We start from the raw sequence: 27,028 nt of genomic DNA, 5'->3' as shown, positions 1-27,028 counted from the left end.
AAGTGTGCTTCATTTCCGCTGGTCAGAGCAATTTTCCCATGATCCCTAGCTTTCCTCCCAGTTCCCACAATACTTCCTGTCAGTATTGCCGAAAGTCCTGTCACTTAGACAGAACGCCGGCTAAACTGCCGAATTGCATCCTAACAGAATGAGCACTGTTTCTCCATTGGTGTTAGGATGCAATTCGGTACTTTGTTCGTATCGGAATTTCATTCTAATGAATGAAACTCCGATCCTATTCATTGCTGTGGCTGCATCTTGCAGCCGCTTAGTAGATAACTCCCTAATTCCCACGGTATCAGGGAGCTATCTACTAAAAGGCTTTCAGCCAAATTTACTAACACCAAGTAAAAATGACTTGGTATTAGTAAATAATATGCCCCTACTCGCTATACCGCGAGTAGGGGCATGTCTAGTAAGCAGTGAGCAGCCTGTGGCTGCTCACTGTAGAAAAAAAATAAAAAAAAAATTGCCCCCCACCCCTAAATGACGGGTGGGGGCCGTAAAGTAAAATAAGGGAGGGAGACCTATTGTCGTCCCCCCCCGGCCCCCACCCCTGAGCGGTGGGTGGGGGCCATAAAGATAATGAGGGGGGGGGACCTACTGTCCTCCCCCCCGGCCCCCACCCCTGGGCGGCGGGTGGGGGCCATAATAGTAGTAGGGGGGGGGACCTACTGTCCTCCCCCCCGGCCCCCACCCCTGGCCGGCGGGTGGGGGCCATAATAGTAATAAAGGGGGGGGGAGACCTACTGTCCTCCCCCCCGGCCCCCACCCCTGGGCGGCGGGTGGGGGCCATAATAGTAATAAGGGGGGGGGGGACCTACTGTCCTCCACCCCCCGGCCCCCACCCCTGGGCGGCGGCCATAATAGTAATGGGGGGGGGGGACCTACTGTCCTCCCCCCCCCGGCCCCCACCCCTGGGCGGCGGGTGGGGGCCATAATAGTAATAAGGGGGGGGGACCTACTGTCCTCCAGCCCCCGGCCCCCACCCCTGGGCGGCGGGTGGGGGCCCTAATGGAAAAAAGGGGGGGGGGACCTACTGTCCTCCCCCCCGGCCCCCACCCCTGGGCGGCGGGTGGGGGCCATAATAGTAATAAGGGGGGGGGATCTACTGTCCTCCCCCCCCCCCGGCCCCCACCCCTGGGCGGCGGGTGGGGGCCATAACGATAATGGGGGGGGGGGACCTACTGTCCTCCCCCCGCCCCCACCCCTGGGCGGCGGGTGGGGGCACTAAGTAAATTCCCCCCCCCCCCCCCCCATCAAGGTGACTAGGGGTGCCCAAGTCCCTAGTCACCCACCCCCCACCCAAATAAAAAATGCCCCTACCTACCCCCCTCACCCTAAAAAATAGTGAGGGGGGAATAAAATTGCTAACCTGTAAAGTAAAATTAAACTTACCATTCGACGTCTTCTTTTTTCTAAAATCTTCATTTTTCAGCCCCAAAAAAGGCCAAATAAAAAACCATCATAGCCGTCGAACTAAAAATAAAATAAAAAACCCGAGCGCAAAAAAAAAAAACCCGACGAAAAAGAAAAAACCCGAGCGCACAAAAAAATAATCCATCTTCACCCATGGAGGGCTCCGCGCAGACTGAGCTCCGCAGGGCGGGGCAAGGCTTATAAAGCCTTGCCCCGCCCTGCAATTAGCCTAAGAACACTCTGATTGGTGGGTTTAAGCCAATCAGAGTGCTCTTTGTCATTTTACAAGCGTGGGAAAGTTCTTTGGAATTTTCCCACGCTTGTAAAATGACACAGAGCACTGTGATTGGATGGCTTGAAATCCATCCAATCACAGTGCTCTGTGTCATTTTACAAGCGTGGGAAAGTTCTTTGGAATTTTCCCACGCTTGTAAAATGACACAGAGCACTGTGATTGGATGGATTTCAAGCCATCCAATCACAGTGCTCTGTGTCATTTTACAAGCGTGGGAAAATTCCAAAGAACTTTCCCACGCTTGTAAAATGACAAAGAGCACTCTGATTGGCTTAAACCCACCAATCAGAGTGTTCTTAGGCTAATTGCAGGGCGGGGCAAGGCTTTATAAGCCTTGCCCCGCCCTGCGGAGCTCAGTCTGCGCGGAGCCCTCCATGGGTGAAGATGGATTATTTTTTTGTGCGCTCGGGTTTTTTCTTTTTCGTCGGGTTTTTTTTTTTTGCGCTCGGGTTTTTTATTTTTTTTTTAGTTCGACGGCTATGGTGGTTTTTTATTTGGCCTTTTTTGGGGCTGAAAAATGAAGATTTTAGAAAAAAGAAGACGTCGAATGGTAAGTTTAATTTTACTTTACAGGTTAGCAATTTTATTCCCCCCTCACTATTTTTTAGGGTGAGGGGGGTAGGTAGGGGCATTTTTTATTTGGGTGGGGGGTGGGTGACTAGGGGCTTGGGCACCCCTAGTCACCTTGATGGGGGGGGGGGGGGGAATTTACTTAGTGCCCCCACCCGCCGCCCAGGGGTGGGGGCGGGGGGAGGACAGTAGGTCCCCCCCCATTATCGTTATGGCCCCCACCCGCCGCCCAGGGGTGGGGGCCGGGGGGGGGGAAGGACAGTAGATCCCCCCCCCCTTATTACTATTATGGCCCCCACCCGCCGCCCAGGGGTGGGGGCCGGGGGGAGGACAGTAGGTCCCCCCCCCCTTTTTTCCATTAGGGCCCCCACCCGCCGCCCAGGGGTGGGGGCCGGGGGCTGGAGGACAGTAGGTCCCCCCCCCTTATTACTATTATGGCCCCCACCCGCCGCCCAGGGGTGGGGGCCGGGGGGGAGGACAGTAGGTCCCCCCCCCCTTTTTTTCCATTAGGGCCCCCACCCGCCGCCCAGGGGTGGGGGCCGGGGGCTGGAGGACAGTAGGTCCCCCCCCCTTATTACTATTATGGCCCCCACCCGCCGCCCAGGGGTGGGGGCCGGGGGGGAGGACAGTAGGTCCCCCTCCCCCCCTTTTTTTCCATTAGGGCCCCCACCCGCCGCCCAGGGGTGGGGGCCGGGGGCTGGAGGACAGTAGGTCCCCCCCCCCTTATTACTATTATGGCCCCCACCCGCCGCCCAGGGGTGGGGGCCGGGGGGGGGACGACAGTAGGTCCCCCCCCCCTATTACTATTATGGCCCCCACCCGCCGCCCAGGGGTGGGGGCCGGGGGGTGGAGGACAGTAGGTCCCCCCCCCCCTTATTACTATTATGGCCCCCACCCGCCGCCCAGGGGTGGGGGCCTGAGGGGAGGACAGTAGGTCCCCCCTCATTCCCATTATGGCCCCCACCCGCCGTCCAGGGGTGGGGGCCGGCGGGGGAGGACAGTAGGCCCCCCGTCCCCCCCTTATTACCCTTTTTTTTTTTTTTTTTTTTTACAGTGAGCAGCCACAGGCTGCTCACTGTTTAGTGGACATGCCCCTACTCGCGATATAGCGAGTAGGGGCATTGGGGAGATTTTAATCTCCCTTGTGCTATTATGGGGGTCATATTGACCCCCATAGAGTGAGGGGGGGACCTGGGGGGCTTATGAAGTGGTGGGGAGCTCTGCTCCCTGCCGCTTCTATAGTTACATATTACAAGGAGGGAGCTGCACGCCGGTAGCTCCCTCCTTGTAATAAACTGAACGAACAAACTAACACTGATACACAGTGTTAGTTTGTTCGTCTAATTTTTTCTATTCATTCATTCGTCTGTCTGATGAATGAATGAATAGGTGAAATTCCCGTTCGCATGTCCAGGTGTTTCACTGGGCATGTGCGGGAATCTCAGGGCTATCTAGTGTGGGTAGATGACGTTTCCCACAGGGACTTCACCTACCCACACAAAGATGGCGGCGCCCTGAATAAAGATCGGGCAGAAAATAAAGAATAAAAAATAGGTAATGTGGGGGGCATAGGGGCATTTGGGGATGACTAGGGGGTCGATTGGATGTAGTTGAGGCGGGAGGGGGGTTAAAAAAAAAACGGAATTCGGCATGACAGTGCCGCTTTAACTCCCGAACAGCGGTGATTTGCCGCCGAGTGTCTGGAACTAAAATAGGACACTTGAGTAGGCAAACACCGCCGAGACCGCCATAGTACCAGAAATCCGTGCCAAAACTACCGAACGCCCTGCCGTTCGGTAGAAAGACTAAGTAGTATATGGGGATTCTGGCGAACGTCAAGATGCTCACGGATGGCAAGCCTTTCGGGACTTTTTAACCCACGAACAAGGACCGACCGCAAGGCCAAAACTTATGGAACTGTTTTCGGCTATTTTGCCTGTGCGGTCAGTCAAAACGTTAAAGTCCCATAACTCCCGAATCCGTTACCCGAACGGGATGATTTTTAAATATGTTGCTCCCCCAGATGAGGGCTATCCAAAACTGGGGGAAAAATGGATCTTTGTTAATTATGTTAAAGGTTTATCTGAGGGGAGGAGATGTGTGGGCTGTACCTTATATTTTATTGGTTACTTTGTTAATTATGTAGGTGTCTCCATTGCATGGGCAGCATCACATAAAAGGAGAGTGTATGCCATTAAAATTCAGTTCTTCTTGACCCTTCAAAACGTAGCCTTGTCTCGTTCTTGAAAGGGGATTTACAGCATAATCACCTGGCTCTTTTAAGAGCTCTGCCTGACTCTTTACTTGGATCAAGTGAATGGGAATAAGCAACTCCACTACTACACAGCGACTTGCCGGGAAAAAGGAAGTCTCCAACGGCTGATACCCTCTTACTAACTGGGTAGCCGTTACACCTGTATTCCTGTTTTGGGGCATATTGCCTAAACATCTATTCACCTTCTACTTAATCACCTGTAATCCTGTTTTCGCCCCCTTTATCCTTATTATTCCTCTTCTCTGTTTATCGTGTTCCTATTGTTTCCTTTTGTCTGAACCATGCCTGAAAAATCAAATAAACTACCTGAAGTAAACCCTGGCATAAGTCTCCTGTCTGACCTGTAACTTAATTCTGGAAAAAAATGGTTTGGAAATAGCAAAGTACTACTGGTACTTATAGCCCTATAACTTGGAAAAAAAAAGCTAAGAACATGTTTACATTGGGCATTTCTAAACTCAGGACAAAATGTAGAAACTATTTAGCATAGGTGTTTTTTGGCGGTTGTAGATGCGTAAAAGATTTTGGGGGTCAAAGTTTGAAAAAGTGTGCTTTTTGTGTGTTTTTGTTTTTTTTACTACTATATATGATGAAAATATTGGTATCTTTAGAAAGACCATTTGATGGTGAGGAAAAGCGGTGTATATAATATGTATGGGTACAGTAAATGAGTAAGAGAAGAAAATTACCAGATTTTACTAATTACATGACGTAAAGTCATGATTTTATTAAGGACACGGAGGCGAGTATTAGGCTTTATCTCTTTCTTTATTCCTCAGCAGCAAAGAAAGGATATTGATATTTTTTAATATAGCAATAACAAAAAAACACAAATACCCCTAAGGGTTAACCATGTAACATTCCATATCTGTTAACCAATCGGATCAGTCCTTGTACTATATCCCTTCATGTGACCTAATCTACTTCCTCTTTCTGACTGGTGCCGAAGCTGAACTCATCAACAGGAAAACTTTTCTCAAACTTGGATAATCTCCGGTAGAGGGTTCCGATGAGTCTTCCGATAAAACTAGGAGATAGCGGATGATCCTGGTTGTTTCATCACAGTGTTAAGCTGTAGGAGACAGAGAGAGATATGGTAAAATATGTTCGAATATCGTTGTCATGCATATAAGCGATATCCATTTTTTAAAACAGCATTCATATCTGAAACATTCCATTAGATTGTCAATTTACATCAATTATTCTTATATATAACTTTGAATCTGAACAGTCAACCACTCCAACCTGTTTATGAGCAATTGGGTGGGAAATTACATGTATTGCTTACCTTTCATTGGGCGGGCTAATACTCGCCTCCGTGTCCTTAATAAAATCATGACTTTACGTCATGTAATTAGTAAAATCTGGTAATTTTATTAAAGGACACGGAGGCTCATATTAGGCTAGTTTAAAGCTGTGAAACGACCATAGACGAGATATGTTCTGTTGGACGAAAGTAAAATTCCTTGAACGTCGATTCTCTGGACCAATCAGCTGTGCGGAGGAGGTCTTCCAGTCTACATCCGATGGAGAATGCTTTTGAAGCCATAGCACCTCTAGTAGAGTGTGCTCCATAAACTGATGTGTCGATGTGAGCAGCTGACATTATCCCTTTCACCCATCGTGCCAGAGTTCCTGTGGATACTGGATGATGAGGTTTCCTCACTGCCAAGAACAGGTCCGGTGTTGTTGGGTTCCGGAATGACTGGGTCCGTAGTTCGTATTCCCGCAGACATGCCACCGGGCAGAGGTTAGTGTTGTGAGGAAAGGAGGGGTAGAAGACTGAAGTGATTTTCGACTTCGTACGTCTGGTAATCGTAAACAGAACACCATGTGGGGTGAAGGATCGTGCATCGATATCCAGGGCCCGCACGTCTGATACTCTCTTGCAGGAAATTAAGCACAGGAGCATCGCTAATTTTGCTGACACTTGTTTGAGTGTGAGGTCTGAGTTTGGAGGCCAGTCTTGCAACAGACGAAGGACCATATTCACATCCCATAATGTCGTGTAGCGAGGTTGTGGTGGCCGTGCAAATTTCATGCCTCGTAATAGGCGACAAATTAATAAATGTTTCCCGGCCGGGGAGCCTTCCCAACCGTTGTGTCCAGCTGAAATCGCTGACCTGTACACGTTTATGGTGCGGTATGCCAAACCTTGTTCGTAAAGGGTAGTCAGGAAACCCAGCACCTGATTTACAGGAGCACATATGGGATCCACGTGTTGTTCCACGCACCAACTATACCATGTGTTCCAGGCACCTGGGGCCTGGGGCCCAAGCTCCTGCCAATAAGTCCAAAGTTGCTTGTGAAACGTTTGGCACGGACCAGGGTCCCCTGAGAGGAGCCATGTTATGAGTCTGAGATGGCCTTGCACTAGGAGTGGGTGAGAGTTCCCATCGGGGTCTGACAATAATTCCATGCCTCCAGGGATCAATCGGGGAAGGTCGATCGACATTTCCATGAGTGAAGGGAACCATGGCTGTGCCGTCCAAAATGGCGTTATTAATACCAACGATGTTCGGGAGCGCTGTAGGTGTAGGAGAGTTCGCGCTATGAGTGAGAAAGGAGGAAAGGCGTATAGCCTGTTGTTCGGCCAATTTTGTAGGAAGGCATCCACTGCCGTGGCGTCTGGGTCCGGTCTCCAGCTGAAGAATGAGGGAAGTTGAGCATTCAGCCGGGAGGCAAAAAGGTCGATGTGCATAGGTCCCCAGAGTTGGTGAAGCCTCTGGAATGTTGTGCGATTCAGTCTCCAGGCGCTGTTGTCTCTTAGGTGTCTGGAATTCCAATCCGCTACGGTGTTTGAGAGACCTGGGAGGTATTCCGCCTGTACTGATATGTTGCGACTCAGGCAGAAATACCAAAATTCTTTCGCTAGATTTGTGAGTGTTGCGGATCTCGTGCCACCCAGGTGGTTGATGTAGCGAACGGCCGATATATTGTCCATGCGCAGAAGTATGGAGCAATCGGTCGTGTGTCCGAGGAGACTCCGGAGGGCAAATGACCCGGCTAGAAGTTCCAAACCGTTGATGTGGAGTTCTTTTTCTTCTGACGACCATTTTCCACCTGTAGAGGTAGGACCACAACGAGCTCCCCATCCCAGTCTGCTCGCGTCGGATTCTATGACGAGATCCGGAGTTGTTCCGAAGATTGCCCTGCCATTCCATGCTTCCATGTGTTGAAGCCACCATGCCAGCTCCTCTTTTGCCGCGCAGTCTAGAGGTATAGAATCGGAATAGGATTGACCCAAGTGTAGGTGGGTGGTTTTGAGTTGTTGCAGGGATCTGTAGTGTAGTGGTCCTGGGAAGATCGCTTGTATAGAGGCGGCTAACAGTCCAATTATCCTGGCTAGTTGTCGGAGGGTTAAGACCGGTCGTGTCAACGTCCTCCGGATTTCCTTCTTGATAAGTTTTACCTTCTTGGTAGGTAGACTGAGTGTTCCTTGGATTGCGTCTATATCGAAGCCCAGGAACTCGATCGAGTGGGAGGGTTGCAGGATCGATTTGTCCCAATTGATTAGGAAACCCAGATTTTGCAAAAGTGTTAACGCCCAGGATAGATGTTGGGTCAGGAGTTGGGTGTCCTGGGCCATGATCAGCATGTCGTCGAGGTATATGATGAGTCGTACACCTCTGCTGCGAAGGAGAGCGACCACCGGCTTCAGCAGCTTGGTGAAGCACCACGGGGCTGAGGACAGGCCGAAAGGGAGGCAGCGGAAGCGCCACATAGTCTGTTCCCATCGGAATTGAAGTAGGTGGTGACATTCCTCGGCAATCGGTATCGTGAGGTATGCGTCTTGGAGGTCCAATTTTACCATCCAGTCTCCCAATCGTAGCAAGTCCCGTAGGCAGTGTATCCCTTCCATCTTGAAGTGATGGTATGTGACAAAGGCGTTGAGAGGCCGTAGGTTTATTACTGGTCTGGTGCCCCCACCTTTCTTGGGTACTAGGAAGATGTTGCTTAGGAACCCGGGGGCGGTAGGTGAGACTTTGTATATCGCACCCTTCTCCTCTAGTGTGCGAATCTCTTTTGACACCAGATGTTTGTCTCGTGTGGAAAAGACAATCCGATGTGGCAGTGAGAGTTGGATTGGTTGCTGTGTGAATTCGATGTGATAGCCGCGAATGGTCTCTAGGACCCAGGCATCTGAGGTTAGGTTGTGCCAGGCCTCTTGAAAATGAAACAATCTGCCCCCCACCTGTGATAAGGAATGGGTGTGTAAAGAGAAGTGACTCACCATAAGGCCGGCGGCCATAGGAGGATCCCCTGGTTCCACGTGGGTGCCATGACCTGCCCCTGGTCGGGAAGAACGGTGATTGTGTCCTTGGTTCGGGCGGGTGGAAACGTGTTGTGGCGGAGCCTCGATAGCCCCGGAACGGAGTCCGGGAGGGGCGGCCGGACAGACGGCCCCGCTGTCTGCCGGCCCCACCAAAAACCTTATGCGAGAACACTCGCTTCATATTATGTTGTGCCTTATCCAGTGCCGTAAACGTGCTGACGTAATTGCCCAGGGTTTTAACAAAATCGTCACCGAATAAGAGACCTTTTGCCTGTGTGCCAGGCTCGGAGATTGCCAGGTGTACTAGCTTTGGCTCAATCTTCATTAATATGGCTTTACGCCGTTCTGTGGCCAACGCGGTGTTGGCATTTCCAATCAGGCATATGCCCCTCTGAATCCATCCTCGGATGGCCATTAGGTCTATTGGGGTCCCCCCCGTAAGGGCTGCTTCGACCATGTCGAAGATTTTAGTTATAGGCCCGAGTATGTCCAGGGTCTTGTCCTGGCAATGCTTAAGGGAGTAATCCAATCCCTTTTTGGCCCTCCATCCTGACTTACCCAGGAACTGAGCGATCTTGGGATCCACCTCGGGGGTCGCGCAGGCCATGTCTGGGACAGTGGGGCGTGGGCATTCCGCCCTCAGTTTGTTCCTTGTGGCCTTGTCGAGGGGTTTCCTCACCCTGGTCGCTATGTAAATAGCCACATGGTTTGTGGGGTACCAGTCCGCTGAGCGCGGATTGTGCAAGGTGTCAGGGTCAAAGAGGGGTTCCCCTTGGGGGTCTAACACAGCGGATTCCTCCGTCTCTTGCTCAGCGTCCAGCGCTTGAGGCGCGGCTTCGCCGCGTTCGGGGGATGAGTCATCTGAGTCGACTGGGTCGATGTTATCGGACCCATCTGATACCTCCTCTGAGTCCGAATCGGAGTCGGACGAATCAAGTAGGGCTTTTGCCCTCTTCCAACTCCGCACCGTTTTTGCCCGGCGGGGGGCTCTTTTCCGTGGGAGCACCACGTCATCAGTCTCAACAGGGCGCAACCTGTCCGTCTTACTAGATTTGGAGGCAGCACCTGGTAGATGGTGTGATTTGCAAGTCGCCTTGCGGCCGCTAGGGACCACTGGCTTGCTATCAGAGGATATAGGGGGTGCAGAGCCCGGGTGGTGGCTGGATGCCCTTATAGCGGAGGAGATAGAGTGGGACAGGGTGTCCGACATCACCCCCATGGCATTATATATGGCCTGTGTCACTGACTTCTTCATAGTAGCATCCAGGAGCGCCTGGAACTCCTCTGAGTCTACGTGCTCCTGGGGTGCATCCCCAAATCCCCCAGTGGCAGCAGTGTCTGTAGACTGGGCTGCTGTATTACGCTTGCTGGGTTTAGTAGAAGTGGGGGGGGTGACAGTCAGTTTATCAGCAGGGGACTGCATACTGGCCAGGATATGTCACAGTAATTTTATACAATAATGCACTAACAGCAGAACTGTCACCAACGGACAGATGCACACTGACACCACTGCAGTGGTGTATGTATTCCAAACTAATTGGCTGAACGCTGTATACAAGTATACAGGCAGCTATGGCAAGGCACAGGCTATTAAGGCACAAATTCGCTAAATGGCACAAATAATATGGTAGCTTACCGAGTGTTCCCTCAGGAATGACTCCTGGGGGCACCGGTAAGCTGCCTGACAACACCCCTAGCCAATCAGCTCGCGCCCCTCCCTGACAGAATGGCGCGAGCGAAAAGAGCGGCAAATTTTGCCAACCCCAAGATGGCCGCCGCGATGCGCGAGAGCGCACTGCGCATGCGTGGGCGGTCTGAGTGGCGGTCAGAGTAATAGCCGACTGTCTGGCGGCTAAGAGACTCGTTCCGACCCGGGGAGGTGAGGGGGGGGGCGGGAGGGGGATGCCTCGGGGTCCCGAGAGCGTCCCCCACTCGGTGGATAGTGATGGGAAAAAACGGGTTATAAACAACCCGAAAAGGCAGTGCAGGATGTGGCTTGCCCCAAGGGAGAGGCAAGTACCCTGCACGGAGGACAGAAGGAGCAAACACAGAAAAAACACAAGTAATAGACAATCACATTAAAAGGCAAAATTTAAACATTAAAAGCACAGTAAAAGGACAGTAAATATAACAATTTGTCAGAGCTTAAAAATTATGTGGTACTTAGCTGAGGCAGCAGCAAAGAAAGAGGAAGTAGATTAGGTCACATGAAGGGATATAGTACAAGGACTGATCCGATTGGTTAACAGATATGGAATGTTACATGGTTAACCCTTAGGGGTATTTGTGTTTTTTTGTTATTGCTATATTAAAAAATATCAATATCCTTTCTTTGCTGCTGAGGAATAAAGAAAGAGATAAAGCCTAATATGAGCCTCCGTGTCCTTTAATAAAATTATAGCTAAACACAAACACCGCAGAAATGTAAAAAGAGCCCTGGTCCTTAATGGTAAGAAAATTGAAAAACTGTCTGGTCACTAAGGGTTTAAAGGAGTAAATGTTATGGACTTGTCAAAATAAATATCAATGCCTCCTCCCATCTTTGCTCTGTCATTTCTAAAACATGAATAACCCTGTATTGCAATGGCGGAGTCTATTTTAGTTGTTAAAGGGCCACTATTGTGCCAGGAAAACAAACTAATTTTCCTGGCACTATGTAGTCCTTAGGTCCCCTCTCCCGCTGGGCTGAAGGGTTAAAACCCCTTAAGCCACTTACCTTTATCCAGTGCCGGGCTCCCTCATTGCTGGTGACCTCTCCTCCCCCTCCGACATCGGCTCCTGAGTGGAGCCGAATGCGCATGCGTGGCCACAGCATTAAAATTACTCAATGCTTTCCTATGGACGTCAGCGTCTTCTCACTGTAATTTTCAGTAAGAATTTCAGAAGCTGGATTAACCCTGCAGTGTAAACATAGCAGTTTCTCTGAAACTTTTCTCTGAAACTTTCAGCTGCAGGGTTAAAACTAGAGGGACCTGGCACCCAGACCACTTCATTGAGCTGAAGTGGTCTGGGTGCCAATAGTGGTCCTTTCACTATGATTTTGAGAGCACAATTGTTTTTTTGTTTTGTAATGGTAACACCAGGCTTGTAGTGCATCCAGTTTAGGGAGCAAGCTACGGATGTTGCAGTGCACAAGAGGCCTTTTTTTAGTGGAAAGATTAGGATTAGAATTAACTGGGGGAACAGGGTTAGACTCCACATAATTTGCAAGGGCAAGTAACATAATGAATAGGAATTTAAACATAATTTTTGTTTGGCCATATAGTGAATGGGATACTTTATAATTTTGTGAGGTAGGGGTAGGAGTGCTAATTTTTTTTTTTTTTTTTAGCTCTCCACCAGCACTCAGATAAGTTACAGCAACAGAGCAAGCCATGGTGTATGATAATTTGTTTTCCAGTTTGAGGTGTGTGAGAAAAGGCTTATTAAGAATAACAGTATGGTCATATACTGGTATGAGGGGTGTAGAAGAAAATGAAACCCAAATAGTGAAAAACAAATTAAAAAAATAAAAGTATACAATATTGTTGTGTGATTATACAGCTATTTGTAGGGAGAGAGGATATGTATTCTATAGGGTTAAGAGATTGGAAGGATGTTATGCCCTGGTTTGAAACCATTTTGGGTTAATATACAGGACACATATAGGAATCGGCGGCTGGAGTCCCCTCATCATCCTCCCTCCCGCGCCTAGTAAGCTAGGAGGAAGTGACAGGCCGTCACTTCCTCCCATCACTATTTGCGGCTGCCATTTTTAAAGGGGCCAGGTCGCGCAATTAAACGGCCGCAGTGCTGTCCGGTCCCATGAACACATATGCCCATTGGGTGGCCCTAAGTGCATTGGGTGGATGGGCCCCATCATTGTGCGGATCCCAGCCTGCCAACACCACGTTGCAATTTGAACGTTCGTCGAGAATACAGGTACTGCGGTGTTCATTCGGCTTCATTGTATCAATACTACCATTTATAGTTTACCAATTACCAAATACATTATAGGGTAACATTTAACTTTTTTTTAAAAAAGGGGGTACTTCACAAAGGTAATCTTTTGTTACATTCGGAGTAACATTTTCTTCTGCATTAAACCACACTCATTCCAGTTTAGTAATAAATTTTACAGATCTAATGTGGTTCAACTACACCCCAAAATTTTATTTGACTACATCTCTAAAGGTCAAACAGTGAAATTAGAAGAACAGCGCAGCGCAGATGTAGAGTGGACTGCATAACACCAAAACCATGGAAAAATACATTTTCCAAACGATGGCATATATGGTAGATATATTTTAATTCATCTGGCTATGGTACAAAAAAATAAATCATTCGTTTGGAAGCAAGTCAGCAGAGAAACAGGGACTTTAGGAAGGAAGAGTACATCCTGAACATAATTATGACCTCACTTCAGGAATGAAAACCAGATATGCTCGAGTAATTGCTGAGCATTTCATTATTTCTTGAAAACCATTGATTAACTTAGCCATTTTTTTGTGAAAAATAAATGCTCAGACACTGCTTCTGTTACATACATGCACTTATTTTATACAAATTAAAGTTCCTTTGCATCGAATAATTACAGAATAAGCTTGGCATTTTACTAGAGAGGTAAGGTATAAAAATGTTACACTTGATTTCTAGATTTCATTCTTTAGTGAGACTACATAATCATATCCCCGCAATATTAGTTTTTAAGTTCATGTCCTAGTGTCTCTCTCTCCTTCCCCACCTAGAACCTCTTTCCCTTATTCAGCCATATTTAATACTTTGTAAACTCATTCCCATTTGTAACAGCTTATGTCCTTAAAGGACCACTCTAGGCACCCAGACCACTTCAGCTTAATGAAGTTGTCTGGGTGCCAGGTCCAGCTAGGGTTAACGATTTTTTTTATAAACATAGCAGTTTCAGAGAAACTGCTGTTTATCAATTAGTTAAGCCTTCCCCTATTTCCTCTAGTGGATGTCTCACTGACAGCCGCTAGAGGCGTTTGCGTGATTCTCACTGTGAAAATCACAGTGAGAGCACGCAAGCGTCCATAGGAAAGCATTATGAATGCTTTCCTATGTGACCGGCTGAATGCGCGCGGAGCTCTTGCCGCGCGTGCGCATTCAGCCGACGGGGAGGAACGGAGGCGGAGAGGAGGAGGAGAGCTCCCCGCCCAGCGCTGGAAAAAGGTAAGTTTTAACCCTTTTCCCCTTTCCAGAGCCGGGCGGGAGGGGGTCCCTGAGGGTGGGGGCACCCTCAGGGCACTCTAGTGCCAGGAAAACGAGTATGCTTTCCTGGCACTAGAGTGGTCCTTTAAAAACTTTGTTATGCTTATTTCCTTCAGTGTTCCTGGTAGGATTTAGGCTCTCTTACTACTGCAACCAATGCAATTCAGCCACTACCCTCTTTCACTATTTACACTCTTGTTCAGTGGTCCAGACTTGTTGGATTCTTCTATTTACACATTGTCAAAACTTAAAACTCAGAGAACTGGCTTTCACATCTGAATATACTGTACTATTTTTGGGATTTTCACTGGTCCTCTCTGCAAGGACCGTTACATCTCTTTTACATAAATGCATATCTCCAAATCCTCCTCATTTACAGTTATTTTTAGACAAACTTTTTTTTCTTTTCTTATAGACTTGTTGGATTCCTTAAATATACACCAGTGTCGGCATAAATCCCCCATTGGTAAAAGAATTTAAACTAAAAGAGTTATCTACTTGATTGCTGCACCAGAACTAGTAAAAAAGAGGCCACCAATAAATCTTTTTATTAAAGATTTAAGCAATACAAATACAGGGTAAAAAAACCCCCAAAAAACATGTAATAAAACCAGGAGCACAAATCTAGGTTCAAAATTAGGTAAATTTCAATAATACAAAAAAAATGTTTTTCAAAAAAGCCCTGCCCTGTTCCGCCCTCTTTGGACAGGTGTGGGTTATCCCGTTCCCCGCTGGACTAATTTACTTACCTCCCTCGTTGCTTATTTACTGCTCCTGCTTGTCTCATTTGGCATGGTGGAATTAGCCAAGATGATGGACTTAACACTTCATGAAATGAAAGCTCATTGTTAAATCTGGAGGTAATATTTGCACGCTTTTGGGCGACATTGGAAGCAAGAATAATCGCACCCTACCTGCTTCGGGGAAATGATCACAGGGGTGAGAAGCATGGAGAGAGGAGGGCTCTTCTGGCTCAGCGATTTTACAAGCATCTAATACCATTCAAGTTAGCAGTTAGGCTACAGGCCACAAGGGGTTGCACCCAGAATGTGGAGGACTGTAAACATTAAAGTCGTCTGCTCTTCCCTAGGGATGTACTTGCCCCTGTGGAGTACCGATGTCTGTGGAACTTGCTCTGGTTACACTCTCTAATCTGAAGTCTGGCTTGCAGGTCACCTGCGCTTCCTGATGGCAGGTGTCGGTTAATGGTGGACATATCTGAGTATGCAGCCATTCTGCCTGAAGTTAAATGTCTACATGATACTAGTAGATGGCATCTTGCCTATGTAACTGTAGTATTAAGCCTGTTATTTCGTTTTTTACATTTTTATTTACATTCTGTTGGTTGCGGTAACGCAATAGTATCTTGAGATCCAGAGGTTCCTTCTTGAGAAAAACAACATTCTCGCAGTCATTTATCTTTTCTAGATAGTTTGATTAGCTTGATATATAAAAAAATTAGGCTGACTTCATTGTATGAAGCATGACTACCGCATATATGACGTGTTTATCTGCTATGACTCCACTTTCTTCCTTCTGTACTGTGTTCTTTATTGCCTCAAATAAAAGAGAGATTGACAAAAACAAATGAAAATACAAATGAAAATATCCCATAATAACAAATAATGCCTAATGAATAAATGGGACATAAAATACCAGTGATCATATAAAATGTTAAAGGACCACTATAGGCACCCAGACCACTTCAGCTTAATGAAGTGTTCTGGGTGACAGGTCCATCTAGGTTTAACCCTTTTTGCTGTAAACATAGCTGTTTCATAGAAACTGCTATGTTTACATTAGGGTTAATCCAGCCTCTAGTAGCTGTTTTATTGACAGCCGCTAGAGGCGCTTCCGCGCTTCTCACTGTGATTTTCACAGTGAGAAGACGCCAGCGTCCATAGGAAAGCATTGAGAATGCTTTCCTATGAGACTGGCTGAATGCGTGCGCGGCTCTTGCTGCGCATGCGCATTCAGTCGGTGACGTCAGAAGAGGGAGGAGAGTCCCAGCGCCGAGGGAGCCTGGCGCTGGAGAAAAGATAAGGGATTAACCCCTTCCTCCCCCTTCACCGCCACGGGAGTGGGACCCTGAGGGTGGGGCACCCTCAGGGCTCTATAGTGCCAGGAAAACGAGTTTGTTTTCCTGGCACTATAGTGGTCCTTTAATTTTACTTTACTGTTAAAGGGACACTCCACTGCCTAAATAAATATTTTTATTGGAGGTATATTTGCAGAAGTTGCAGATTTCTTTACTGAAGCCTTTGCAAGCCTTCCCTTCTCTATGAGCCCAAACTTTCTGTGGATGTCCGCTTACAGACTTCCCAATCCAGCTCAGTGAGAAGTCTTTGCAAGGCAGGTACTTTAAGCAATTGCCTGACTTTGAATTAGAAAGTAACAAGACATGTTGTCTGTAATTCTAAATTAAGCAGAATTTGCAATAAAGGAAATGGTCACCATTTGCATGAGGGGGCAACAGCTCATTCCAAGGGGTAGAGTTCATCTGCTTCCTGGGGAGTTCGTGTCCCCTGCAGTAGTCCTGTATAGGTAGTTTATGGTGCCACTGAGGTTGGGGAGAGTGCCCCTCGTCTCTGTTTAAGTGGTGACGGAGGCGTGGGTGTCTGGTGTGGCGTTTCGTGATATAAATGGGGCACTTCTTGCTGGGTCCCAGCTGTGTGCCGGGGAGGTGGGGACTCAGGGTCCCGCTTGGGTAAGTGAGTCGTGGATCTGGTGTGTTTTCTCACCGTGCTGCACGAGGAGTGTGTGGGAGGACCACCAGCGGTAGTGTATGTCGTGTTGCTGGAGCAGGGAGGTGAGAGGTCGGAGTGACCTACGCCAAGTTCCTAATCTATTTTGATACATCAAATCCGATTTTATTTCTGGGATGTGATTCCTTAATAAGAAATTAAAGTCTATCTATCTATCTATCTATCTATCATATATATATATATATATATATATATATATATATATATATATATATATATATATATATATCTATCACAAATTATACAGCACTGCTTTATATGATGGTGTTCTGCATAGAATGAACAAAATACATTATGTTATCCCTAATCCCTTACAGGGCATAAAACAACAACAAATTAAACCCCAAATCCTGATTACACTACCTCAAGTTATATTTAATCCGCTGCCACCACCAATAGTTTATATGGGCATCTGCGGTTAATACTTAAATTTATTAACATCCCCAAGCCAGAGTAAAGTATTCATACAAATTACTTAAAGGGACACGATAGGCACCCAGACACTTCACCTCTTTGAAGTGGTCTTGGTGCACGGTCCCTGTCTCCCTTAGTTATGTAGTGTCTAAGACTTCCTCTAGACTGCCTGACAGCTTATAGCTACTAAAGGCAGTTCCTGGATTCTAACAGAGTCTGGCTCCCTTAAACAAGGCTGGAACGTCCTCACGCTCTGCATGAGGACATCCAGTGTCATAGAAATCCCCATAGGAAATCATTAAAGTACTGCTTTCCTATGGGGAAGGCCTAATGCTGCGCATGCACATTAGCTCCCCCCATCGGATGACGTTGGAGGAGGCTGACCGTGATCCAGTACCAAGGAAGATTAAAGGGTTTTTTAACCTTTTATGTGCTGGTGGTGTGTGACCAGAGAGCACTATATTTTAGGAATACAACTTTGTATTCCTAACATTATAGATTACCTTTAATTGTAAATAAAACATTAACAATTGTGTAATATAAAGGACAGCCAATGGCTTTACAAATATTTATATATTCACTAGAGCCAAGACAGATCTTCAAATATTTCACAAAAGAAGAATAGCTAGCAGAACAATTAGACATAAAAATAAACAGTATACAGTGCATACATGAATCAGAAACAAAAAGGAGTTGACTGCTTAACTGATTTAAAGTGGTCATGGTGGTAGGAGTCGGTATGTGCATTGTTTCTGATTTAAAACACTACACATACTGAGAATTTTTTTTTTTTTTTTTAATTCTTTATTTTTGCAATGGTATGTGGTAGACAATGCATAATATTGTGGCTCGTGCAAGAGCCTATTGAGTTTCAATAGATAGTGTCCATTTACATTCATGTTACAGTACATGTTTGGTTTTTCAAGTTAGGCATGGCATTGCTACGGTTAACCATTGTCTTTTATGTGATATAGGAGAAATTAAGAGATTAGAGAGAGGAACAGAAGAACATAACACAATAACAATAGAGTAATTACAGTAAATACACGGGTCGGGACACCGGTCGTCTCGACCCAACTATGGTGGTCGTGGAAGGGGAGGGGAAAGGGGGGGGTAACTCAGTCTGTTGTGAGTAACTACTCTTCACTCCATTTTCCCTGTTCTTAACGGTCACTATATGTTTCCCATGGTTCCCAGGTCTTAGTGAAGGCCCTGGTGGTACCCCGCACTTGGGCCGTTAGCTTGTCCATGAGATATTGTTCTTTGATCTTATTTATCACTGTCGTGATCGGTGGGGTGTCGGGTTGTAGCCATGTTTGGGCCACTGCTCTCCTGGCTGCTAATGCTATTTTGTTAAGTAATTGTTGGCTTGGTTTAGGCCAGTCTTCTTGGGGTCTGGCCAATAGGAAGGTCCATGGGTTGAGGGCGATAGGTCTGGCCAGGACTTGGGCGGCTAGGGTTTGGATGGTTTTCCAGTATGTCTGGATTTTAGGGCAGTGCCACCACATGTGGGCATACGTCCCCTTCTCTCCGCAGTTACGCCAGCAGAGGTCTGTGGGTGTTTTTTTCATGTGGTATAACTGAACCGGGGTGGTATACCACCGGAACATTGTTTTGAATGATTGCTCCTGCATCGTGACGCAGATGGAGGTTTTGGTATTTGTCTCCCAGATGTCCTGCCAGTCTATGCCCTCTAGGGTTTTCCCTAGATCGTTTTCCCACCTGTCAGTGTAATGAAGGGTACCCCATTCCCGCGTGGTGGAGCAGAGGTGGGAGTAGAGAAGGGATATCATGCCCCTGCGGTAGCGCTCGGCTAAACATATATTTTCAAAGAAAGTTGGTTTGGTTTTAGCCGCTGATTTGACCGACTCTTGGTTAGCGTAGTGTCGAATTTGTAGGTATCTAAAAAAATCTGCCGGGGTTAAAGTCGTTCTCGTTTGCAGTTCCGAGAACTGGATGACCTCGTTCCCTATGTATAGTTGATAGATTCGTTGTAGGTCCGCATTTTCTAGGCCTTTAAAATCATTTGGCCTCATGCCTGGGGTGAATGCTCTATTTCGATATATGGGGGTGAGTGGGGATGATGTTACTGTTAGGTCATATTTTATTGCGTACTTGTCCCAAATGTGGATTGAGTTTGTGATGGCTGGGCAGTCGGTCCGCAAGAGCGCTCTACACTCTTTCGGGGTCCAAATGTAGAACTGTGGAAGATCCGATTGCATAATCAGAGACTCCAGGTCTACCCATCTCCTGGTCTCAGGGGGGGTGTGCCACATTGCAATTTGCGTCAATTGGGCCGCTAGGTAATAGAAATGTAAATGTGGAAGGCCCAGGCCGCCTCTTGCTTTGGGGCGGTATAGGATGTTGCGGGCTACCCTATGTCTCTTGTTGTGCCAAATGAAGCGGTCAATAGTCCGCTGTAGCGGCTTTAGGTCATGCTTTGTTATGGGGAGGGGCAAGGCCTGGAACAGGAAAAGGATGCGGGGTAGGACATTCATTTTGACCGAATGGATCCTCCCGATCCATGAGATTGGTTTGTCCGCCCAGGTCTCCATATCCGCTATAAGTTTTTCGATCTGGGGGGTATAATTTAAGTTGTGGAGTGCTGCATGATCTGCTGATAGTTTAATGCCGAGATAGGCGAGATAGGATTGGGATACTCGTATGTGGTACTCCGAGGTAATTCGGGTGGTCTCGTGTTGTGTGAGAAGGATTGGGAGGGCACTGGATTTCTCCATGTTGACCTTGTAGCCCGAAATAGTGCTGTAGTTCTGCAGGAGGGGCATTAGTGCGTGTAGGGAGTTGAGGGGGTCGGTCAAGGTGAGGAGGACGTCGTCCGCATAACCGGAAACTATGAATTCCTGGTCTGCTATTCTCGCTCCTGTTATGTCGGGGTGTTCCCTGATCGCCTGTAGGAGGGGTTCAAGAGTTAAGACAAAAAGCAAAGGGGAAAGAGGGCAGCCTTGTCGAGTACCGTTGTGTATACGGAATCGTGGGCTGTTCGACCCTGTCAATTTTATTTGCGCTGTCACGTTCGTGTATAGTGCGCGTACTGCTGTGATGTAGGGGGGAGGGATGTGTAAGTGTTCCAGTAGCGCAAACATATAAGGCCAGTTCACCCTGTCGAACGCTTTCTCAGCGTCGAGGGATAGGGCTACTGCTGGTGTTTTGGTTGTAGTGAGCGTCCAGATTATGTCAATGTTTCGTCGGGTATTTTCAAAAAGTTGTCTGCCGGGCACGAACCCTACTTGGTCAGCGTGAACGAGGCGGGTGAGGTATGGGTTGAGTCGCGTCGCTAATATTTTGGCTAGAATTTTACTGTCATGGTTTATGAGCGAGATAGGTCTGTATGCCTCGGGTTGGGAGTGGTCTTTGTCTGGTTTCGGTAGCAGTATGATGTGTGCTTGGGTCATGTCTTGAGTAGGTGGTGTCCCCTCCATTAACTCACGGAACAGAGTTTCCATGTGTGGTATCAAATCTTCTCGGAAGGCTTTGTAATAGCTACCTTCGTAGCCATCTGGGCCCGGGGCTTTGTGGCTTTTCAGAGAGGAGATGGCCTGGTTGATTTTGTCCTTGTTTATTGGGGCGGAGAGTTCCTCTATGGCTGCGGTGTGGAGTTTGGGAAGGTTAAGGTGCGTTAGGACTGAGATATTTTTAATTTTATATTAAGCTATTCTCTTTCTTTTATTCCTCAGCAGCAAAAGAGAGAAATACTGTAAATATTCAACAAAATTAAAATAATAACATCATTTACCCCAAAGGGTTAACCATATATAACACATTAACCAATGAGAGTGTCCCTATCCTAATAATGTCCCATGTGACCTTAAGCCACTCCTCTTTCTTTTGCTGCTGCCTCCTCAGCTAAGTACAATTTTACATCTCTCTACATATTTGGAAAATTATCTATTTATCTCTGTTTAGTTTGGTACATTTGCCTTAATTTAACCTTGTTGCATTACCTATGCCTTATTTGTCCTTTTTTCTGTGGTAAATTATTTGTTTTTTATCACTGTTTTATTGCTGTGTTTGTTGCTCCCTTTTCCCTCCCCTCCCTCAGTCACCTGGTCAGTTTGATTATCTTATGACCAGGCTTTTCTACCATCCTGCTTTGAGGGGACCTCAGTCTGGGGGTGGATCCAGCGAGCCGTATGCCTGCTGGGCAACGCCAATACGGCGGTAGCCACAGAACGGCGCAAGGCAATCTTGATAAAAATAGAACCTAAGCTAGTGAACCTAGCTATTTCAGAGCCTGGACCCCAGGCAAAAGCCCTCCTATTTGGAGATACTTTTGTTAAAGAGCTAGGCACATATGTAGGCACCTTTATGGCACTTGATAAAGCTCAGGCCAACATGAAACAATTGTTCCACCAGAGAGTTTTTGGCGGGGCCGACAGATATCGGGGCCGTCAGCCCGGCCGAGCACCCCGGGGTTCATACCGGGGCTACCGAGGCCCCATACAGTCCAGGCTTACAAAACCTGAACCCAGAACTACCACACCGTTCTTTCCAGTCCGGGGCACACCATGGCAGTCTCGGGGACCCAGAGGTTCTTCCTATGGCCGACGACCTTATGGTAAGTTCTGTACCTCGACATCTGGATTCACTAACCATGGTAGGGGGTAGACTGTGTAATTTTGTCACTGCATGGCGCTAGCTCACTGCAGATGCATGGATCCTTCACACTGTTCAGGGATACTCTATAGATTTTGTACACTACCCTGTTCAAATACAATCCCCCAACCGCATGGTGTTTCCCACTCACGACCAATACCTAATATCTCAAGAAGTACAAGCCTTAGCCTCCAAGGCCTATTGCAGAAGTCCTCCCTCTCACACCGGGTTTCTTAAGCAACCTCTTCCTGGTTCCCAAAAAGGGTAGAGGCGTCCGTCCAGTCATCAACCTACGACCCCTAAACATGTTTGTCACATACCACCACTTCAAGATGGAAGGTATCCACTCTCTAAGAGATCTCCTGCTTACAGGGGACTGGATGGTCAAACTCGACTTGAAGGATGCGTACCTCACGGTTCCGATGGCCGAAGAGTGCCAAAACTTCCTACAATTCCAATGGGAAGAGACCTTATGGCGATTCAAATGCCTACCGTTCGGCTTATCGTCGGCACCATGGTGCTTCACGAAGCTCATGAAACCTGTGGTCGCCCTCCTACGCAGCAGAGGAGTTCGACTGCTAATATACCTGGACGATATCCTCATAATGGCGCAAGACCCTCATCTGCTCCACGAACATTTCTCGTGGACGAGGACTCTACTAGAAAACCTGGGGTTTCTAATCAACTGGGAGAAGTCGGTCACCAAACCCTCTCAGTCAAAAGAATTCCTGGGATTCATTATAGATGCTGTGAACGGAGCACTCCTACTCCCGACAGCCAAAGTCAAATCCATCAAAAAGGAAATCAGGCGGACTTTAGCATGTCCCATTCTTACCTTCAGACAACTGGCCAGGATTGTCGGCCTCCTCTCAGCGTCAATCCAAGCCATATTCCCTGGGCCTCTGCACTACAGGGCACTCCAACGACTGAAAGCCAAATACCTTCGCTCAGGGCAATCATACTCCGACTCTGTTCCTCTCGACTGCACCACCAAAGAGGAACTAATGTGGTGGCTACAACACATGGAAGCATGGAACGGCCGAGCGATCTTCTGGAACAACCCCAGACATCATAGTGGAAAACGATGCAAGCATGCTCGGCTGGGGAGCGCGCTGTGGAGCTATCTCCACCGGAGGAAAATGGTCCCTAGAGGAACAGAAACTACATATCAACTGCCTAGAACTGCTAGCAGGATCGTTTGCTCTACGGAGTCTTTTAAGTATATCGACCAACTGTACCATTCTATTACGCATGGACAATATATCAGCGGTCCGGTATATCAACCACCTCGGGGGCACGAGGTCAACAATACTAGCAGAACTGGCGAAAGATTTCTGGCAATTCTGTCTGGACTGCAACATTTCGGTACAAGCAGAGTACATTCCGGGGATGTCCAACGTAGTGGCATATTGGAACTCCAGACACCTACGAGATGCCAGCGACTGGCGGATGAACCCACTTACAATCACTTTGGGGCCCCCTGGACATCGATCTCTACGCGTCACGTTTGAACACACATTTGCCAAAATTCTTCAGCTGGAGGTCGGATCCGGAAGCTCTGGCGACGGACGCTTTCCTCCAACCATGGCCGAAAACCCGCCACTACGTTTTCCCTCCTTTCTCCCTCATCGCACGAACTCTACTGCATCTCAGACGTCACCAAACCTCCCTGATCCTCATAACCCCCTTTTGGATGTCTCAACCCTGGTCCATAGATCTCCCGAGATTACTACCGGTGACAACCGACCTCATACGGGATTCCGACGGGAACTCACACCCCCTTTTACTTCAGGGACATCTCAAACTCTTGGCATGGCTCCTCTCAGGGGACCCTATTACATCACAAATGTTCCACAGGCAACTCTGGATCTACTGGCAGGAGCTTGGGCGTACCTACATGCCTGGAACGCATGGAATGGTTGGTGCATGGAACAACACATGGATCCCATATCTGCAAATGTGAGTCAGGTTCTGAGTTTCCTGACTTCACTTTACGACTATGGTCTGGCATATCATACAATTAACTTGTATAGATCAGCGATCCCGGCAGGCCATTAAGGCTGGAATGGACTCCAAGCAGGAAAGCACCCAGTGGTGTGTCGACTTCTACGTGGCATTAAGTGTGCACACCCACCAAGACCTAAATATGCAGCCTTATGGGATGTTGGCCTAGTTCTCAGACTTTTTCGAAAATTGGCCAAGAAATGAGGAACTCTCGATCAAGCAACTCACTACTAAGTTGGTTACGCTATTGTGTCTAATCTCCTGTAAACGTGTCTCAGATGTCGAGCACTGGACCTCATGGCACGCTCGTTTACACCAGAAGGAGTCTCCTTCAACATATGGAGACGTTCGAAGACATCCATTACATCAGTCTTCTCTACCCAGCCCTTCCACATAATGTTAAGTTATGTCCAGTAGCCTGCCTCAAGGAATATGAGGCAAGGACCGTCTCGATTCGTGATTCCCGGTATCCAGATCTGTTTCTGGCACTCCGACAACCTCACCATCCGGTTTCTACTATTACCATATCTCACTGGGTTAAATGGATCATGGAGTCAGCGGGCATTGATACCTCCACGTACGAAGCACATTCTGTAAGGGGTGCTATGCCATCAAAAGCCGTTTCTCTAGGTGGTAGGCTAGAAGACCTCCGTGCAGCTGATTGGTCCAGAGAATCTACGTTCCGAGAATTTTATTTCCGACCAATTTCTCATTTTTCCCACTTCAGTGATCACGCAGCTTTGAACAAGCATAATAGGAGTCTCCGTGTCCTTTAATAAAATTACCAGATTTTACTAATTTCATGACGTAAAGTCATGATTTTATAAAGGACACGGAGGCGAGTATTATCCCACCCAATCTAGTTAAGTTACGCCCTCCCTGTGAATATACTGTCATGTAATGGGGCACGAGTTGTGTAATAATGTGATTTATTCTTTCACCTGATGACTAGTACTGAAATGACAAATTGGTTTTTGGTAGATAGGATTGTAATATAATATGGAAATAAGATCCAAGAACGTATTTTACCATTTCATTTCTTTGTTTTACAGCCTCCTAATTGGGTTGTCATTCTGGTCCATGCCTGCCCATAGAAGTTCAAGCAGAAGGTTGCCTGTTTCATCTGGAGCCCGTTGCTATAAGTTTCTGGAAATCACCGTTCTTCACTTTATTGACTACATCGTTTTTCTGTTTGAGGAAGTGTTCATCGACAACATCAAAAGAAAGAGGAGTGGCTTAAGGTCACATGGGACATTATTAGGATAGGGACACTCTCATTGGTTAATGTGTTTTATTTATATATATATATATATATATATATATATATATATATATATTAACCCTTTGGTTTAACCCCTTAAGGACCAAACTTCTGGAATAAAAGGGAATCATGACATGTCACACATGTCATGTGTCCTTAAGGGGTTAAATGATGTTATTTAAATTTTGTTGAATATTTACAGTATTTCTTTCTTTTGCTGCTGAGGAATAAAAGAAAGAGAATAGCTTAATACTCGCCTCCGTGTCCTTTATAAAATCATGATTTTACCTCATGAAATTAGTAAAATCTGGTAATTGTGTTCTGGAGGCTAGCTGCACCCCCAGCACATGTTACATTGACAGAACTCTGTCACCTGGCTGCCAGTGTCAATTATTTGCATATTTTGCTTATGTTGTCACTGCGTACAGCACGCTTGCGACAGCCATGAATAGCACCTGCAAGTGGAAGATTGCTTCTCACTCCCAAGCATCTGTGCTCCTTCCCGCTTCTCTGGTAAGAATTTTTCCAGTTTGGCTATTTTATCCTTAGTTTTGACTTTCGCTTTGAACTCTCACTTAAGTGAATAATCTTGTTGATTCTAGCATCTCCCCACTAGATCCCAATAATGATGATTTAAATAAAAAAACAAGTCTGTGTGTGCATATGAGTGTGTTTATATATGTATACCGGGGGAAGGGGGTTAGGTGCAAACATATATTTCCAGACCGGGTTTTAAATAATTTGGGTAAAGCTCTGACTTAAACACAAGTGTCTCAGGGCTAGAACTGATTTGTTAAAAAGATAAGATGCATTTTAACAGAAAGCATTGCAATAGTCTCTTTTAATTACAAACAGTCCTATGCAGCATTCTCTGTTATGTACAGTTTATTCTAAACCCAGTAATATATCCTGCTAGGCTAGGAAGGCCTTTGACCTCAATGTCTGCAATCACCATAGAGACTGGGATTACCTTTGTGAACAGGAAAAGCTATTCAGTTCAGCCCATAACCAGGACGTCGGGTAATTGTGCTGATCAGTGCATTATGGTTTACCCGTCACACTGCTCAACCTCCCTCTATCCTCTGCCAAGAGCAAGCGTTGTTTTTCTGAACAGCCACAGCTAAGGAATGCTAGGAACATGCTACCTGGACTGCTGAATGCATTTTTTCTTGACCTTTACATAGATGAAGATATAGACAGTGCCGCAGGATCGGCCAAGGAAGATGAGACAAAGATTTAATACAGCAGTGAATGCCCGCAATGGCTTACGTTCTGAAGATGTGAGATCAATCTCTCTGAATGCGGTATAGTGTTATTCATGTAACCCTCTTTAACTGGAATATTTAACCACAGCTGTACCAGGGATTCAGTTGGAGCTATTGCACGACAGATTAACCATATGTATCATATACATAAATGTTACAGTGTGTGCTTCGTGCTGTGGAAGCATGCCATAATATAGCTATAGGTTTTATGAATAGGGGTATTATTCTTTCCATTACGTTATTATATAGAGGTGATTATATAAGGGAATGTTACAGTACATTCATATGTCCTACTATAAGAACTGGTGTTACAATGCATATATATATATATATATATATATATATATATATATATATTTTGTGTGTGTTGGTATTTTAATTGGTTATTTGTTGCAGTGCATTGTTGCAGGCTATTAATAAATATAGTTATTTGTAATGTATTAGTAAAGTATTTTTAAAGGTATATTATACAACACATCATTTTTTTTTTAATGCATAGGTAATGTTAGAAATTGATTGTTAGGGTATTGTTAGTAACATTGTTCAAGTGTAATTCCATAGTTTATTCTATAAAAGAATAACCGGATATATCAGGAATGTTACAGTATATTTGGTTAGTTATGGCATATAGAGCAGTACAGTTTTTCCAAACGTCAAATTAT

The 27,028-nt window shown here is 46.6% G+C and overlaps 1 protein-coding gene across 6 annotated transcripts in view; it reads left to right on the top strand.

Annotated features, from left to right (window-relative positions):
* Nucleotides 1–27,028, top strand: part of IQSEC1 (IQ motif and Sec7 domain ArfGEF 1) — a 421,691-nt gene that overhangs the window by 78,642 nt on the left and 316,021 nt on the right. The window contains exon 1 of one of the 6 annotated variants that reach the window (XM_063426957.1): nucleotides 26,141–26,381. The exons of 4 other annotated variants lie outside the window; for them this stretch is intronic. In XM_063426957.1, coding sequence (XP_063283027.1) covers nucleotides 26,353–26,381 — 29 coding nt within the window. In that variant the 5' untranslated portion in view covers nucleotides 26,141–26,352. Of the gene's footprint in view, nucleotides 1–26,140; nucleotides 26,406–27,028 lie in introns of those variants that run through there. One more of the 6 variants, XM_063426959.1, reaches the window with a different exon arrangement.

The sequence above is a fragment of the Pelobates fuscus genome, chromosome 7 (assembly GCF_036172605.1).
Source record: "Pelobates fuscus isolate aPelFus1 chromosome 7, aPelFus1.pri, whole genome shotgun sequence".
Taxonomy (NCBI): Eukaryota; Metazoa; Chordata; class Amphibia; order Anura; family Pelobatidae; genus Pelobates; species Pelobates fuscus.
This window is presented reverse-complemented; position numbering and strand designations above follow the sequence as displayed.